An 18,436-nucleotide genomic window follows, 5' to 3' on the forward strand; every position below is an offset into this window, starting at 1 on the left:
GAGAGGGTTTGTGGCCAGGGAGAGGAATGCCACATTTTCCCGCAATGACTTGACTTGTCTCTGGGTGTCCAGACTTGCCGACTGGATGGGAAGTGAGCTATCCTGAGGTGCAGGGCTGCTTGGAGAACGAGCATGCAAGATGATCATAGTTTCAAATGTACCCTGGGTATTAAATCCAGGTTTTGCACAGGAACACAAAAGGGCCTTTGGCCGAGGGCGAGAAAGCACTTCTAAAACAGATGGCTGCTGTAAGGTGGCCTCTTGGAACTATTGATATTTACAGTGGTAACCAATATAAAAACCATTTCTCTGTAGGAACAAAAAAAACCTGACTTTTAGAGGCTTCTACCTTTCTAAGGGCAGAGTTGACCACCGCAAGCATATGGCAGTGTGCCCTGGGCCAGTTCTGCCCTTCAAGGGTGAATCTTCGGTGCCAGTTGCCGTCTGCAGGAAGGTTTTTTCTCCCAGTGAAAGCTCCGAACTAACCACAGACTGCCAAGCCACTCCGGGGCCTGGCATGCCCTTGGGCCTCTGTGGGGGTTACTCATGGGGCATTGTGGAGTTTGCTGTTGGGCCCCGCCTACTGCTGGTACTTCACGTACTGAGATTGGTCAGGGACAAGGTGTGCCTGAGGTGTGGAGCTGGTGAAACTTGACAACGAATGCCTCCTTACCTTGCTAAACGTCTTTATGAAATCTGTGTGTTGCTGGACTCATTGACCATCCCCTTCCGTTTGAAACGCCCTAACTTTGGCGTAACAGTCTTTATTGCTCTGTATCAAATGACCCCTGAATTTAGCAGCCCCAAGCAACTATTTTATCATGCTCAGGGAGTTAACTGGGTCAGGAATTTGGACAGGGCACAGCAGGATCGTTGGTTTGTGGTTTGCCGTGTTTAGGGCCTCAGCTGGGAAGACTTAAATGTTGATGGTGATCTGTTGGCAACGGGCCGGAATTATCTGAAGGCTTATTCACTCGTACGTCTGGTGCCTGGGCAGGGATGGCTCCAAGAATGGAGTTCCAACAGGTGGTCTGTCTGTGTAGCTGGGCTCCCTTACAACATGGCAGCTTTGGGGTAGTTGGACGTCTTACTCCATGGCTCAGGACTCCGAGGGTACACGGTCGGGCAGACAAGCTGGAAGCTGCAGCACCTTTTGTCACCCAGTACTGGAGGTCACACACCATCTGTTCTTCTCTGTTCTGCTGGTTGAAGCCATCACAGGCTGACTCATAGTCAAGGGAAGGAACGTAGACCAAGGGGCCATATGCCATAATTGGTGAGACAGTTTGCTCTTGCTTCTCTACTGGTTCTTTGGGTTTCCAAAAGATGTTGGGATTGCACCTAGTGCATTCACTCTGAGTCCTCTGTCCTGATCTTTCTCCTGAGGTCCAGAACAGATACACAGAATTGTCTTATGGGCACTGTAAATTTAATGTACCCAAACGAACACATTTATCCTTCCTCTGCAAACCTGCCTCTACTGAGTTCCTTATCTCGATTGGTGACTTCCTCTCCCTCGTCTCTGCATCTGGCCCTTTACCCAGGGCTGATAATTTTGTCTCCTCTCTCTTTAATCTCTTCCTGCTTTGTTATGCAAAGGATCCTTGCTTTAGTTCAAGGTCCCTTCATCTTGGACTATTATGATAAGCTTCTAACCGTTCTTACGGTCTCTATTTGCAAGCGCTCCAATCTGTCTTCTACAGAGTGACTTATCTAAAATACAAAGCTGGCCATGTTATTCCTTTGCTTAAAATCATTGGCCCTTTGTCTAAAGGGGATGAAGGTTAGTCTCCTCAGTTATGGTCTACAAGACTCTTTGTGATCTAACCCTTGCCTCTGTCCTTATCTCCCATCAAACTCTCTTTTCCACCTAATTTCTGGTAGTGCCAAACTGTTAGTGCCTGAAACACTGGTATTTTCATGCTGCTGTGACTCTGCCTGCTTTTCTTTCTTGTCTTCCTGGAAGACTCCTGCTCGCCCTTTGAGACCCTAGTTAGGCATTTCCTCTTTGAAGCCTTCTCTGACTCTCCTGATGGAGGTTTAGTGTTGATCCCTCTGTCTTTTTTTGCATACTTCTGCCATTGTGTGTTTTCGTCAGGCCCATGTGAGAGCTCTAAGAAAAATCGTTTAGATTGGGCTGGTGGGAACTAGGTGGTCATTAATGTCTGGTGTCGAATGGAATTAACCAGGGCCTAGTGATACAGACCCTGGATGTTGTCGCTGAATCTGTGATTACTGGGTATTTCAGGCCCTTCTCTATTTCACATGACCTTTTAAATGGTTTCATATCCCGAGTCATCAATTGTCCTTCTTATAAGTAAAGATGCCTCTAACAAACAGATCGCCAGCTGTGTGTGTCTAAATAGCAGGGGAAGGTTTTTCTGCCTCTGTCCAGCAGGACTGTCCAGTGCGGCAGTCTGTCTGTTCTTGGATGTCTGCTCTTGAATAGAACTTTGGCCAGCTGTTCTTAGGAATGAAGCCTTTGATCTCCTTGTGCCAGCCACAAGCAGTGCTCAGAATTACCCACGGGAAAAGAAGGGAAGCGAGGTGGTGCTCCGGGACCTGGAATCATCCACAGACTGGGTATTTCAGGGCAGGAAATATTCATTCACTCATTTGTTCAGCCCATATTTATTGTGTGCCTACTGTATGCCAGGCAGTCTTCTAGGTACTAGGTATAGACTGGTGAACAAAACAGACAAAAGTCCTTAACTTTAGGAAGCTTCCATTCTGGGGGTTGCTTGACCATGGTCCTCCCTTATAAGGCTTCCATTCTGGCGGGGGTAGGGTGAGGAGGGCTGTGTCCTGACCATAGTGCATTGGCTGTGGAGCCCTAGCTCAGTACCTTTTTTGCACAGCAGGCACCGAACAAATGTTTGTGGAGGGGAATGAAGGAGTGTTGTTGGACAAATGAGGTTTAACTGGGCAGATTGTTCTTCCTTGAGGGAAGGGAACCAGATTTTATTAAGCACTTGCCAGGTGCAGAGCAATTTTCCCATAGAAGACCCTGGTCTTCCAGGATGAAGGGCCCTTCCGAGAGACCGTGCACCATTTGCTGGGCCGTGTGGCTGATTTGACAGCTCTCCAGAGGGAACTACGAAATGAGCCCCCCACGTTTTGGCTGACAGCTACAGGTCCCCAGTTCCCTCTTTGCCTCAATAAACATCCAGCCCAGACCAGTTAGCTGGGTTGGGCACGCTGGGGAACAGATCTGTTTCTTTCTCTCTTTTCCATTGTTTGGTTGGCCCAATGCAAGGGTTTTAAATAGAACAGACCAACATGACTATAAAACATCTGTAACACTGCACATTTAGTAAAGTTCCTGGCAGACTGCGTTCAGTTTGATTGGTGATGTTTTTGCTGCGAATGTTGTTTCCTTTCCCCCCCTCGCTTGTCCCTCTGGAAAATAAAGTTTTCTGTTATGTGAGGATTTATAGAAATATGTTCCTGGCAGGAGGAGAACACAGACATATTACGATATGGGTGTAGCAGAGAAATACTATTACCTCCGAGGCCTGGTCAGTTTTATCTCTTATAGAGAATGACCTTGCTATGTGGAAGAGTCTGTTACTCTTCATAGGGTAAGGGGCTGTCTAGGGCAAGGCAGATAAAGACATTGCTTTTGCACTGCGATGGCATCCATTTTGCTGGAGCACCATCAGCCTTGGAAAACCGTGGTTGCCCTGGGCCAGTGCTGGAGGTGGGCTGATTTCGCGTGGTGCCTGAGAAATTGGAGAGATGCACAATCGGTTGTAATGAGTCATTGGGTTTGCAGAGTATGCTTCATGCCTTTTCCAAGTGCTTCTCTGTCTGTTGTGTAGTCCCTGGGGACAGGCAGGGAAGGTTTGATCCCTACTCACAGCCAAGCAGATAGAGGTGACCTGATGGGGGGTGAGGGGAAGGGAAGGGGAACTTTTGTGTGCCTGTCATTCCGTCTCAATGCTAAATGCATTTCATGTGTTAACTCTTTAAAAATTTTTTTCTTAAATATTTGTTCATTTTTGAGAGTGAGAGATAGACAGGATGTGAGCAGGGGAGACACACACAGAACCTGAAGCAGGCTCCAGGCTGTGAGCTGTCAGCGTAGAGCCTGACACAGGGCTTGAACCCTCGAACCTCGAGATCATGACCTGAGTCGGAGTCAGACGCTTAACTGACTGAGCCACCCAGGGGCCCATATGTTAACTCTTTTAATCTCATTTAGTAGAAGGAGAAACCCAAGTTCAGAGAAGCTCAGTCAGGGTCAGGGTCATGTAGTATACATGTGATTGAGCTTCCTGGGTTGCTCTTCTTTCTACTGTATCACATGACTGGCTCAGGGTGCTGGGGTTGGAACCTGGCCCTCCCACCTTCAGAGTCTCCACATCTGATCCCCTCTTCAGCCTCCAGAACCCTCTCGGATTTAGAAAGATCGCCTTCCATCCCTTTAGGGGTAAGACATTTAATAAATAGCCGAAAGACTTGCTCATAATTATCTTGGCTTCTCTCTTTCACTGCAAATGCTCCTTGGCTTCCCCTTTGCCCTCAAAGGAAGTTACTTGTGGCAACTGGCAGGGGCCAGACAACACATCCTGGGGTGTGTATGTGTGTGTGTGTGTGTGTGTGTGTAAATTTGACTTTTTTTCTTGACAAGTAAAATTTATGACCTAACAGATGGCTAAGTGTGTTTCCAAAGACGACCATGCCAAGGGTGCAGTGTGCTTATCTCCCCTGACGCCTCCCCCACCTGCCCCCCTGACCCCTCTACCGCCCCAGGCCCGATGTCTCTGGAACAGTGGAATGGTGGAGCAGGGCCCTGCTGATGGGAAACTGACCCCAGGCCCATGGTGTCTTGGTGCCTTGCTTTTCTTCTCACTCTTGCCCAGGCCTCCTTGCCGACATCTAGCGTGAACCAGCCCCCCACGATGGCCCTGCTTTTCTCTGTCTTGGCCTGAGTGAAGAGTGGCTTCCCTGTTTCAGCCCCTGGCCTGTAGGGCCTTCCCTGTCCGGCCTGGCCCCTGTCCTCCCTGCATTCCATTGCCACCTTGGCTGTAGTCGCTCAGGTCCACTGGATCCTGCAGTGAATGTTGAAGATATTGCTGCTCCTGCTGGGGAGGCCCTACTCCCCTTTCTTTCCTGGCTGCCCGCCGCTGACCTTCAGGCTGCAGGTCATGCCCGGCCCTGAGCTCCCAGAGCCCCCCTTGCTACCGTAACACAGCCTCTTGTTTGACAGGAAGCTCCGTCAGACCAGACACCAGATCTTATTCCACTTAACATGCACAGCACGTGGCACACAGTAGGTCCTCAGATCACCTTTGATGAGAGAATAAATGAACGAGGATGTTGTGCCGCCAGAGCCCGTTCTCCACAGTTGTCGTCTTATACCCCTTGGTCTCTAGTGTCACTCTCCTGTAATTCAGCAGTCCCTTTTTGAGACCCTACTATGTGCCAGGTACATTCGACACGCCTTGCAATGCCTAGCTATTGCCCCACTCTACACATGGCTTACCTACAGTTACACTAAAGAAGTGGCTGAGCTGGGACTCGCACCAGTGTTCCCTGGTTCCCGCCGCTTCTCCTAGAGCCCTGATGGCACCGTAGAATCTTCTGGAGAATGTTTAAAAACTAGCGATGCCCGGGCCTCACTGCGGACCCACGAGATCAGCATCGCCAAGGTGGGGCTGCCGTTGCTAGGTTTACGAGATGCCCCAGGAGATGTGAGGTGCTGCGGGGCGCTCCGGGCGCTCCCTGCAGCCTGGCCCAGCTCTGTGCATTAGGTAGACCTTGCTCATCAAGAACTGATTGCCTCGTGCATCTAAAATATGCTAATGAAGGTAATCAAGGCTAAGGGTTAAGGCTGCCATTTGTTCCTTTCACGGAATCAACTGGAGGGCTTGGGGGATGGGCCGCCCTGGCTTCAGAGCCCGCCTGCTGGCAAAGTTCCTGTGCTTCCCCTCCTACGAAGACCAAAGAGCTCTTTGGTCCTCGCTGAGGGAGAACAGGTCCTGTCTTACCGGGGCGGGTTCTAGAAGTTTCTTTGTCTCAGGCCATCTTCCCCAGAAGGCAGAGCACAGAGGACCCTCCCAAGCTTGGTTTTCCTCAGCCAAACTTTCAGCCATAGCTCCTCAGCCTCGAGGTTTCCTTCCGAAGCACCCCGTGGAGGAAGGAGGCAGGGCCCCCAAGGCGGTCTGCGAGGCTTGGGTGTTTACTGCTGGCGGCCGCAAACTGGGAAGCGCTGAGCTTCTGTGGAGAAAACACGTGTGGCAGGTGGTTGCTACCCAGCTGAACTGTTTTAAGGAGAGAGCAGTTTGGGAGGTAGGAAGGGGAGCTCTGAGCAATCCCTCCCCCCAGCCCCTGGCCTCGAGAAGGCCTCTGGCGCCTCTCAGCCTGCACTGGGGCGCCCTGGAGGCTGGAGCCGGGGAAGAAGGCCCGCGAGGGGTCTGTGTTAGAGGCCTGGGCTCCTGCCCTTGTCGGAGGGTGAGGAACCCCTGTGGGCGGCCCTCTTGGGGTTTTAATTCCACATGTGCTGCTTCAGTTTATGCTACCTGGGCCAGGGTTTTAGGCCTAATTTTCAGGGGGCAAAGTGACGACAGAACCGTTAGGAGAGTTCACCTAATCTCGTCTGACCCACCAGGATGTTCTTTAGTCTGCCTCCGCCTGCACACATGTGCCTGAAAATGCAGGCAGGTGCACAGAGAGGGCATGTTTGAAAGTCATGGTCGTTGTGTGTTTGGCTCACTGCTGTAGGCCGGATCACCTGGGACTTCTGTGTTAGCCCTGGGGCCCCTGACCATCGGCGTCAGCGTTTCCAGGGCCCTGCCCCTCAGTGAGGCATCCTCCAGGTCTTCGGGAGAATTCCACCAGGCCCCACAGTGGGAATGACGGGAGCAGGTGGAGGGAACCGCGTTCACCCCGGCCGTGCCGTCCCAGCTGGCCCCCCAGCTCCACCTCTGTCTGAGGTTCATGAAGAATCCGCATGGGCTGCCTCCTTGGTATGCAGAAAGGCCTGGCTGCCATGCACACTCCGTAACAGGAAAGGGTACTTACTTAATTTCGCTTAATACAGCCACTGTAAAAGATTATGGGTTTTAATTGCATCTGCGTATCAGCAATCATTAGAACACTGGAGAGAGTTGCCGGGGCCTCCTGGGACGCGCTCTGTCCCATTAGTGGGTGGGGGCTCCAAGAAGGACGGAGTGACGGAGAGCCTCCCTGCGGACACAGAACAACTTGGGTGCCTGGGGTTGGGGTGACGGCCGGCCAGCCGCCTCGCTCAGCGGCAGTTGACGCGTGGCTTGTGGTCCTTAATTTCCTGTGCTTTCCAAGGCAACCCTCCATCTCCACACGTTTTTCTCTTACCTCCCGGAGCCCCCTGTTTGAGTGCGTCGTCGAGGATATTACTCTGTGATACCAGTCTGTGGACAGGTCACCCAAGAGGGCTGAAGCTTTTCCCCCCAGGGGTAAGAGGAAGCGGTATTTTTAAATTAGCCTGGGAGGGAGTCAGGCAGAGAGGGCAGAGGTGTTGGGGAGCGGGCATTGGAGGCAGGCTGATCATTTCATTACAAGATCACGTTCTCCTTCAGGTGAGTTACTGTTGTTTTAATCAGAGGTAATGTTGTAACCCGACTATGTCGGATAATTGTGTGTAAATTATATTCTAGCCCCATATAGATGAAGGCTATTTTTTTTCCTCTTCCAATTTTAAAGCTATTTAGAGGGAATGCCAAATTGTAGCCTGAACCCTAGTGGTCTCTGGCTAATAGCTATAGATGGGAAGAGAGAGCTCCAAGAAACATTTGGGGTTATATTTATAATTAGTTTCCTCTGAAGTTAAATTAACTTCTGCAGTTGGCAACATCGAATATTGTTACACCTTGGTCCAGTGGTCAGCAAGGGGTGAATCCGAGCACAAGCCCGTGGTGTTAGTTGGTGGGTGAAGCAGTGGGGAGAGCACACGCTCTTGAGCCTCGGGTTTCCTTTAAGCCCTTTTTGCAGTCAGACTCTCGATTTAAGGATTTTTTTGGCCCATCATGAAACAGACAAAAAGGAACAACTTTATTGAGATAGTCATAGGCTATACAATTTACCCATTTAGGAGTACAGTTCAGTGGTTTTAGTGTATCACAGATATGTACGTGCACCATCTCCACTGTCAATTTTAAACTATTTTTTTAATGTTTATTTTTGAGAGACAGACAGAGCACGAGCAGGGGAGGGGCAGAGAGAGAGGAGACAGAATCCGAAGCAGGCTCCAGGCTTTGAGCTGTCAGCACAGAGCCCGATACGGGCCTTGAACTCAGAAACCGTGAGATCATGACCTGAGCCAAAGTCGGATGCTTAACCGACTGAGCCACCCAGGCGCTGTTCCACAGTCAATTTTAGTACCTTATCATGACCCAAGAAAGAACCCCCATACTCTTTACAGCCATCCTCACCCCTCTCCTGTAGCCCTGAGCAGCCCCTGATGTACTTTCTATCTCTCTAGCGTCCCTGTTACTAACCTTCACGTGAACGGACTCCTGCACCACGTGTGGCCTTTCATGGCGGCTTCTCTCACTTAGCATGATGTTTTCAGGGCTCACCCGTGTTGTGGCATGTGTCAGTGTTTCGTTCCTTTTGGTGGCCGAAGACTATTCCATGACCCAGATATACCACACTTCATTTATCCACTCATCCTTTTAAAACTTTATTTTATTTTAATTTTTTGTTTTTTAACCATGTTTATTTGAGAGAGAGAGAGAGTGAGCGAGCACACACACGACAGAGTGCTTTGGGGGGGGGGGGAAGGAGAGCGAAGCAGAGAGGGAATCCCAAGTGGGCTCCATTCTGAGCATGATGAGTATGGCCTGCCTTCTGTGGGAGGGGGCGTGCAGATTGTCACACGTGTCGGCGTAGCGCCCTACTCCATGATGGTGGGACTTCTGTGTGAGCTCCTGCTCCAGGCTCACCAAGCAAGGCCAGGCCAGGGCTGTAGTGTCCTTCATATCCATTTCTTAGGGGCCGCCAGAACAGCCGGGTGGATTAAAGCAAAAGAAAGATCTTCTCTCCCAGTTCAGGAGTCCAGAAGTCTTTAATCAGGGTTCGGCAGGGCTCGTTCCGGCACTGTTCATGCCTGTCGCCCGGTTCTAGTAGCTGCCGACAACTCTGGGTGTTCCTTGGTTTGTAGACCTGTCACTTACTTCATGCTGTGGCTCCATCTTCCATGGCTTTTCTGTGTAAGGACACCAGTCATTGGACTTGGGGCCCACCCCATACCCAGAATGATTTCAAGATTCTTAACCGATTACATCTGAAAGAGCTCTGTTTCTGAAGACCTAGGTGGACACAGTAGTCGGCCCGCTATGGTCTTTTTCCACATATGACTGTGGAATCATTTGGAGAAGATTCTAGTACCTGACCTGGTTTCCGGTTTTATCTACTAAGTGAGTTTGGCCACCAGATTCAGATATAATGGAGCTGGTAGCAAGAGTGTTAGTTTAGAGGGAGGAGGCAAGGATGGGGAAAAAAACCACTGGAGGAACTTGGGAATTTCAGAGGGTACGTTCCTTGGAGGAACCTTCCTGTGGAATGGAGCTGTGGAGTTCAGGACTTCTGCGATCTTAGTGCCTCGATAGTGTCTTTGCCGTACAAAGATTGGGCTTAATTTTCAGATGCAGAGAATCGACATGCAGTTGATGGTAACACACAGTTTTATCCTAGAGTCTGAAGAACAGAGTGTTTACTGGTTTCAGACTCTTGGATGGAATCGTATGGTATCTGCTAGCGTGTCCATTCTCCCGTGTCACGTCGCCTTCCCTTTAACCAACACATGAGCCACCTTGCTAGGACTTGATTTTTCCGTCTGCATAATGGAGATGACAGACAGGTTTGCAAAATCTTGCCTGACCTCACTGTTCTCTCATCTTTCCCAGGCTGTCTCCCCCCTTGGGGCCCACAGATGGGAGAGCTTCTGTAGATGAGCCCTTGGTCAGTGAAGATGGCTCAGGTGTTTTCCAAAGAGGGAATTTGAGCTCTTTGCAGGAGCATGGTGATGGCAAGAGCTGACTTCATTTCCTGGGCTTCTCTCCTACCCATTCAGGACTCCCCAGAACCACTTTTTGCCTTTCCATGCATCTGCCAGGATGAGAAACATTTGCAGTTACTGTTGTTTTCCTGTGTGACAACTAATATCTTTGGGGCAAAGCTCTTGGAGCTAAGTTTCCCCGTCAATCTCATCTTTCACAGTAATTTCTCTTTTCTAGTACCCACCTCCCTTCTGCTTTCAACACACATACACTCGCATTTATCTACTTTATCCTCTTATAAAAATACAACCAGTGGCCCCACTCTGAGTGACCATTTCAGATGCAAACACAGTTTTTTTAAACGGATTTTTTGAAACTTAGAAAAAAAAAGCAGCTCTTTGGTTAGAAGCAGGAAAGTGGAGTGTTCTTTGCAGCTCTGGTTAGCAGCCAGCTTTGGCCAGTTCTGATGTGTAAACAGCAATTTTCCAAACTGGAATGGGTGCTGGGGTTTTCTTTCTGGAGCCAAGAGGTGTGGAGAGCAGTGGTGTTTAGTTAAATTACGGGTCTAGATGCAGAATGTACGGCAATGATTTGTGAGAGCCTGAACACTCCCCTCCCTCCGTGCTACACACACACACACACACACACACACACACACACACACACACCACTTCCCAGAGTGCTGCCCTAGATTATAAAATTAAGGGCATCTGTTAGGGGAGGTGGCTGTCCCCAAGTGGTGTAGGGTTCTTGGTGGGTATCTGGTGTCTCAAAAGAGTGGAAAGCATTCACATACAAAGTGTTTTCTGCAAACTCCTCCCCCGCCCCCCCCGCCCCCAAAAAAACCCAACCCTTCATGCAAAGGACACTTAGGATCACTTTCCTGGTGGATTTTGGAGTGAGCCCTCTCTGGAACAGATGGGTATCTCCTTCCATTTGGGGCCCCCGTGGGGGTCACCTGGGCATTTTGGTGTGTGACGGCCATCTTCCCCTGCTTTGTGTGGTTAAATACTGTATTGGTGTGAAGGCTGTGGGTTAGGAAACAGTTACCCAAAGGGCCTAGCACAGGAAGAAAACACAGGTGGCTCTCTCCACTGTGGGCAGAGAGGACTTTTTATAATGCACAGGACTATGGAGTCAGGGAGACTAGTGGGTAACCTGTCCTGCTCACTGTTGCAGAAGAGGGTTAAAGTTCTGGAGGTGCTGGTCAGTTCCCCGGGCAAGTAGAAGCCAAGACTAAGGGTCGGGACTAGAGAGTTACTCCAAATGCACACACGTGCACATGCACACCCACGTGCGCAATCGGACACAGAAACTTTGACAGTATGGTTGGGAATTTGAGGGCCTCCATTCAGTCCCACCAAGAGCCTGGACACAACGGGCAGCCTCGCCTTCATCCTGTCCTCCTCAGTAGGTAGAAGGGAAACAGAAGGAAGGATGTGTGATTCTAGAGTCCTCTGCCTGCCTCCGGTGTCCCTCCTCAGAATGCAAATCATCAAGCAGTGCACAGTCCATTTAGCAGCACTGCCGTCAGGATTCCCGAAGTAAATCACTCCCATTTCCCCCGGCGTGCCCCTGGCGGGAGAGGTCACCGTGCGGAGGCCTGTCGGCCCCCAACCATGCTCTCCTCTCCCAAAGCCAAGACATTGGTGAGCAGCTAACCGAGTGTTACACATCTTCCCACTGGCCTTTTCACGTCTGGAAGGTTTTGATTAAACCAGTTTCCTCTTAGTGTTTGCTGAAGGATGGGATCCATCACTATCTGAGCTGGTTCCTGGAGAGGATGTTTTAGTAACTTAGGACACTTCGGTGCAGCGTCTGGGGCCTGGGATTTCTCATCCTTCTAGAAAAAAGTATTTTAAAGACTTTTTTTGGACTGTGTAGATTTATGGCTGGGTGTCTGCCCCAGTGTTTAGGGCTCTGGCTTGACAGGTTTACGGCTGTTGAGCAACAGTAGAGCATGTAAGAGGGGACCTTTTCATTTAACCAGTTACTGGGGAATGAATATTCTGTTGACTTCTGTTATTTGGAGTGAAGACACGTTACTCGTTTAATTATCTGGGTCCATGTGAACATTTGGAATATAAATAGGGCCTGTTCTATACCCACCTGGCTCTAACCAATGTATAAATGGGACCATAGGGTTCATTTTATGGAATGCTTTTTCCAGAGTTTCTTGAAGTTCAGAACGCCACTGGTGCATGTTTGTGGATCAGATTAGTATTTCTTTATAGATATTCAATTACTTGGATGGGTAAAAAAAAAAAAAAAGAAAAGAATGAAAAATCTGAAATGAAACTATTGGGAGTCTTTGCCCATCTGAAATCACATAGAGAGGCAGGAAAATGGTTTTGAAATTACAGTGGAAGAGAATGGGGGCACCAAGAGTTGATTTATCAAAGATTTTTGTGCAAGGTGTCTCTCTGCCGCCCATTCATTCTGAGCTTGAAGGATGAATTTAGTAATTGACTTTGGATTCAGTTACAGTGACCACTTATCTAGCATCTGCCTGGTGTCCTGCTAGACACTTTGGCATATGTTATTTAATTTAGTCCTAATAGAAACCTCGCGTGGTAGGCTAATTATTGTATCTCCATTTTATAGTGGATTAAATTCCACATTGTATTGGAATGTGGGCTCCCACACCTAGCACTTCGTGTATCTGTTGAGTGAATACATTAGGCAAGTTAGGTGGTAAAAGTTGGCAGTCAGTGAGCGTAGGGAGAGATTTAAACCTGGGGAGGGATGGAGAGGTTCACGGGAAGGTGACCTTGCTCCACCAGGGGGAGCAGAATAAGATGCCCAGTAGTTAACGAGAGGTTCTTGGAATTGTCGCTGGGTGTGGGTGGGATCTTCATAGAATGGCCTTCGTAGAATGTGCACCTTATCTTCTCGCGCCTCCCATTCATCTGGAGAGAGCCGAAAAGCACTAAATCACAGCTCTGAACACTCATGCAACCACCGCCTGGCTCTCACAGGCAACAGGAAGTGTGTGGCGTTGCTAGGACAATGTCCTCTTAAAATAGTGCAGCAAATCCACTAAGGGGACGTTCCAGATGGGACTCCGTCAACGGGCTGTGGCGGCACATGTGTCCCCTCCGGAAGCTGCTGAGCCAAAGTGTGAGCTCCTTGAAGTCTGAGCGTCTCCTTCCATGGCCATCGTGCTTCCTGCTCAGTGGGAGTTTGGGGTTAGGTGGGATTGGTGCGTTGGTCCAGGACTTCACAGTGCAGAGTGCAGGACCGAAGCCCCTGGGGAGTGCTCCTCAGCACACAGCTTGCCAGTAACCACCCAGGTGTCACTCAGCCCCCAGGTGTCACTCAGCCATGGCACTCTTGTTTATTTATTTGTTTGTTACATTTGGTTTTGGGATAGTGCAAGTAGGGGAGGGGTAGGGAGAGGGGGACAGAGCCTCTGATGTGGGCTCTGCGCTGACAGGCTGACAGTAGTGAGCCTGATGTGGGGCTTGAACTCATGAACCACTGGATTGTGACCTTAGCTGAAGTCATATGCTCAGGGGCCCCTTCAGTCATGCTTTTATTCAAATGGTCTCATCAAACATTTTTCCCTCAGCTTTATTGAGGTGTCCCCGACAAACCTGTTAAGATATTTAAAGTGCGCAAGCATTATGATTTGATATACATGTGCTTTGTGATAGAATTTCTCTCATCAGGTTAAGACATTGGGCATTTACCTTGTGCAACCAAATTGGTGAGACCCTGTACCCACTGAGGTTTAAAATTTTTTTATCTAACATTTAAATACATTTTTTTGTCACATTAAAAAAAAAAAAACACCTACACACACATACAGCTTAAAGTCAGTGTTCAGAATAAGATTCATTTTCCTGTTTTACTTTTGGCTCCTACCTATGATGTTTGGTTCCTTCTCTGAACCATTTGTATCATGGAACTTCTCTTTTTGAGTTGGAACTGGTGGAATTCCAAAATGTGACCACGTCCGTTCGTTTTCGCATCCAACAAGCATTTTGGTGTGGGCTTCTGTGCGCCTGGCCCTGGACTTGGCATTATGGAGGGGGTCTGAGAGGAATCAGCAATTCACGGTCTGGGGGAGAAAGCAAAAAGGTTAAGATCATCAATGACTTCTGCTCTCGGTGGGAAGAAGTGGGTGCCGGGTTTCAGAAGAGATGAGGACAGCTTCTGGATGTGGTGGCTATATAGGTAGCTTGTGCTTTGGAGAAGGTCTTGGGTCTTGGGGGATGGTTACAACTTGACATTGGAGATTTAGGCGTGGAGAAGCATTCCAGGGAGAAGGATTTGCGTGGACAAAGGGTTGGATACCTGGGGATTAGCTGGGCTTGAGTGAGTGTAGGGTGACTCAGGGTGAATCATGGAGGGATCGAGAGGGGAATGAGAGGGAGGGTCACGCTTGGAGAGTGACCCTTGAGTGGGAGGTCAGCCTCCATCTTGTTGGCAGACATAAGCCAGCACCCGGGATGGCTCCGTGTAGACAGCCTGCCCATACATTTGAAGGACGTGTGAGTCTTATGGTACTTTCTGGGTGGCAGGTTTTGATGCACATAATTCTGTTCACATGTCGCAGGTTTAAAATAGCTTTGAATGTGCCACTTTCTTTCCTCTTTGTGCTGGAAATCAGAGCGAAGCTGTGTGTCGTGGCCGCAGAGGTTCCCAAGTCTACTTGGTGTCTGTGTGTGATTCAAGCTTATCGATTGTGGCCTGAAGGCCCGAGGTATCCAGAGTGCCTGTCTCCAGCACTCTCAGGTGTCTAAAGGGCCTGCCCTGCACAGCTCGAATTTATCTAGAATTGCCTTCCTGGAGAAACGTGGAGAGTGGCTTATTCCAGCATCTCCGCGAGCATTGCTTCAGATAACCTGGTTAACCCATGCCCTCCTCCTGTCCTTTCTTGCAGATGGTCACAAGAACAAAGAAAATATTTGTAGGTGGATTATCTGCGAACACGGTGGTGGAAGACGTAAAACAGTACTTTGAGCAGTTTGGCAAGGTAAGTGGTGCGCGGGGCTTGCTGCTGTGGCCCCTCCCTTGGCCACAGCTGCATCCTCAAGAACCTTGTCCTTGAACTTGGTTGTGAAGCTTTAAGTGAAATCTGTCGGGAGCCAACATGGAAGGGTCTGGCTGGTGGTCGGCACGGTGGCCCACGTGCCTGCAGGAGCAGACAGAGCGGCCTTTCAGTGTGATTTCGCTGCCATTTGTTGACCACGTGGGGCCTGGGCTGGGAGCTGGTGGTGGCAGCGGCTGGGGAGGGACACGGGGCTGCGACTCACAGGACAGGAGCTCCCACAGAGGCTGCTGGAGGCCTGTGAGTCGATGGCTAGGCTTCCTTCTGTGTCTTTCTGGAAGATGCATGAAGAGAGGAAGCTCCCTGGGGCCTTTTGTGGCTGAACCTTCCCCTGTCAGATGCCCATGGAGACTCGGGAAAGATGCTGGGACTGTACCTGTCAGAATGTATGTGACACAGAAGGAAAATTATCCCCTGGGTTCTGCTGCTGGCGCAGGCTGGGAGCAACACACAGTGCTCCCAATCAGTCAGGAAACAGAGGGTGAGAGTGTGCGGGTTATACAGAGAGTCAGACAGTCAGACAGACAGGATATGTAACCAGGGGTGATGTGCCTAATTCAGCCTCTTTTTGGTTGGTGGGGGAACTGGTGCCTTGGTAACGTTCCTCTGATGGCTGCGTTGTCCCAGGGCTCCAACATGGTGGCCTGTGGGGAGATTGGCCCTGTTGGCTTTTTGTGACACCCCTCCTCTGGCTGCTGTGTCCCAGGAGGCTGGCAGTGGCTGGGATGGCCGTCTGCGTCCCTTACCTTTGAGTAGTTGTGGACGTGGCCCTGGGAGCCCGGGTGTGGGGCGGCCTGCACAGGCCTGCGTTCCCAGAGGGCTGCGTCCCGAGAAGGAACCGCGCCTGTCCTAAGCGTTGTCACTCAGTTCCCCCGTGTTGGCTGTTGTGCTTGCCCTGGGTGGTACAAGGCACTGCTGCCCACCAACTGGTCCGAAGGTTCTCTGCTTTTATTTGTTTGCCCAAGGCGACGATGGGCCGCTGTGACCCCGTCCCCAGGTGTGTCCTGTTGTGAGCTCTCGTCTGGGAGGAGGGAGGAGGGCGGTGACTGCTGTTTAGCCTCAAAACGCAGATTTTCCTGTCTTTGGTAATAATCCATTTCTGCATGGATGGGAGACACGCAACAAAGAGAAAGCAGCCTCCGAGGGCCGGAACCTGCCTTCAGGATGGCTCCTAACTGCCCTTCTAGGTCGCTTACGAAAGGCGCCTTCCCTGTGGCACTGGCTTGCGCTGCCCGGTGCGGGCTGATTCGTTCTGGCCGGTTTCAGAGAATAGCTGAGTGTGTTGGTGACCCTGCACTTCTCTTCAAGACTTATTTAAAAGCGCCTGGAGGGGTGGGGGGCGGGTGGGATTTGTGCCTCGCCCAGCCCCACCCTGCCTCTGGAGAGAGGCTGGAAGCAATTAAATGCGACAGGTCCAGCTTGTGTAATGGAAGGCTCTGGAGAGGGAGCCCCTTGGCTCCAGTTCTGCCGCTAGCACAAGGCCAGGGGTAGTGTTTGCAGACGTGATGCGGGCTTTCATTTTGGAACCATATCCTGCGTTGGAACCTCATGGGCCTGCCTGTGGGTGTCGGGGAAGTCGCTGCTGCCCAGGTGGGCTGTGAGAGTCTCCCAGACAGGCCGGTCCCTGCCACACCTCTGCACATTCCTGCCTCCAGCTTCTCTCTCTCTTTCCCTCATTCTCGTCTGTCTTTTTTTTCATTAACACTTACCAGTTGGGACCAGTATGCCAGCGGTGGGAGGCTCTGTGAGCTTGGGCCGGGCCCGTGGCAGCGACCAGTTGTCCGTCGTCAGGGAGGTGTTCGCAGACCATCTTCCCTGGCGAGGCCCGCGCTGCGTCTGGATCTGCTCAGTTCATTTTAGCGGTGACGTTTGTAGAGTCCAGCAGGCTGTGTAAACTTATCAGGTGTCTCATTAAAGGACTAAGGAGCCGTTTGAATGTAGCAAAATGGTAACGCTGTCCACCCTCCTGTTTTAGTAGCTTGTTTCCTGCACGCGCTCTGTGTATTATCTGGGTCTGTCTTCAGAAGGGCTCATGCCTCCTCTGGCTGGTGGCTGGTGTTGGGTTTGTGGCTGCGGGGGCAGGACCCACCATCTCTCAGGATTCTGGTGTAATTCATTTGTTTCCAGAGTGATCCAAAGACAGGAGGCCCCTGCCGCTGGGCCTTAAGGTGGGAAGGAAATCCAGCAGCAAATTGACAGAGTGACTCCACCCCTCCATAGTTTATATTCTGGGTGAAGAAAACAGAACACACACGCTTGTGTAAAATGTGCACATTCACACGTGTGCACATTCCTGATTGTAAAGTGGTTTGGGGCTGTTTTTAGTTGGTTAACCTCAAGGTGTAGTTTGAGTGAGTACGTACTGTGGTGGGTGCTGGGTCAGGCCATTGGCTTATATTATCTTATTGAATTCTTCTCTGGGAGGCCGGTGGGGGGTGGGGGGGAGGGTATGGCCCATACTGTAGGTGGTTAAGTGGAGTCTCGATGGGACTGAGTCTGTGACTCAGAGTCACCCCTGAAAGGTAGCACGGGATGCAGACCTCCCCTCCAGGCCTGTCTGATAGCAGAACCTGAACTCTGGGCCCTGATCCAACCTCGGATCTATCCGCAGGATGGACTTAGGGTGGGGAGGATGCAAAGGAAGGGAAAAGACCATGCCCTTCTGTGGGCCCGAGACAGTGCTGGGAATAGGACATCGTCGCCTCAGTTTACCCGCATGGTGGATTTTGGTGTCGTCCAGCCCTTTGATGAAGGTGAACAATAAGGATCAGGGAGGTTGGGTCTCAAAAAAGGTCACCCAGGTAAGGCAGGATAGCAGCCTACGTCCTCTTCTTCCATGTCCAGAACTTTCCATCCTTCTGGGCCTCCGTTCAGGGTTTGCCACCCGCGTTTTAGGTTTCCCGCGCTGTCATTCCTCACTCCCCTCGCCCTTCCCATCGTGCCTGAGGTGGCAGCTGCTTCAACTGTTTATTTCAGGTGGCAATCAAGGTGGGTGAGACTGCTATCATGGGGCTGAGCTAAGGGAGTTTAAATATGTCATTACTGTAAGTAGAGTGGGTGCAGAATGACACACCGAGAGCTTTAAATAACTCAAATTGGAGGTTTGTAAGCCCGTTTGTGCTTTTCTCCCACCTTCCTCCCAGAAATTGACCCCCACCACCCTGGTTATGGATGTCATTACTTGTTTTTATTTTAAAGATGGGATTATGAAGGGCGGCCATTGGCATGTGGATTCTGCTACCTTGGACGGCCATCCTCACCCCCTGGGTGGCGATTCTGATGCTGTCATTAGAGAAAGGTAAGGTAGAACCAATCCACATCCTGATGCTGGGTCTGACTCTGCAGTGAGCCCACTGTGACACCTTAACAGGCCATTTCTTTCCTGGCCTCAGTTTCT

General features: G+C 50.5%; 1 protein-coding gene across 3 annotated transcripts in view; it reads left to right on the plus strand.

The window, feature by feature from the left end:
• The window catches only part of MSI2 (musashi RNA binding protein 2), a 387,255-nt gene that overhangs the window by 116,524 nt on the left and 252,295 nt on the right, over nucleotides 1-18,436 (plus strand). For all 3 annotated transcript variants that reach the window (XM_039241135.1, XM_039241136.1, XM_039241137.1), the window contains exon 6: nucleotides 14,872-14,964. In XM_039241135.1, coding sequence (XP_039097066.1) covers nucleotides 14,872-14,964 — 93 coding nt within the window. The remainder of the gene's footprint in view (nucleotides 1-14,871; nucleotides 14,965-18,436) is intronic.

This window comes from Hyaena hyaena, unplaced genomic scaffold (genome assembly GCF_003009895.1).
Source record: "Hyaena hyaena isolate Hyena2069 unplaced genomic scaffold, ASM300989v1 scaffold_189, whole genome shotgun sequence".
Taxonomy (NCBI): Eukaryota; Metazoa; Chordata; class Mammalia; order Carnivora; family Hyaenidae; genus Hyaena; species Hyaena hyaena.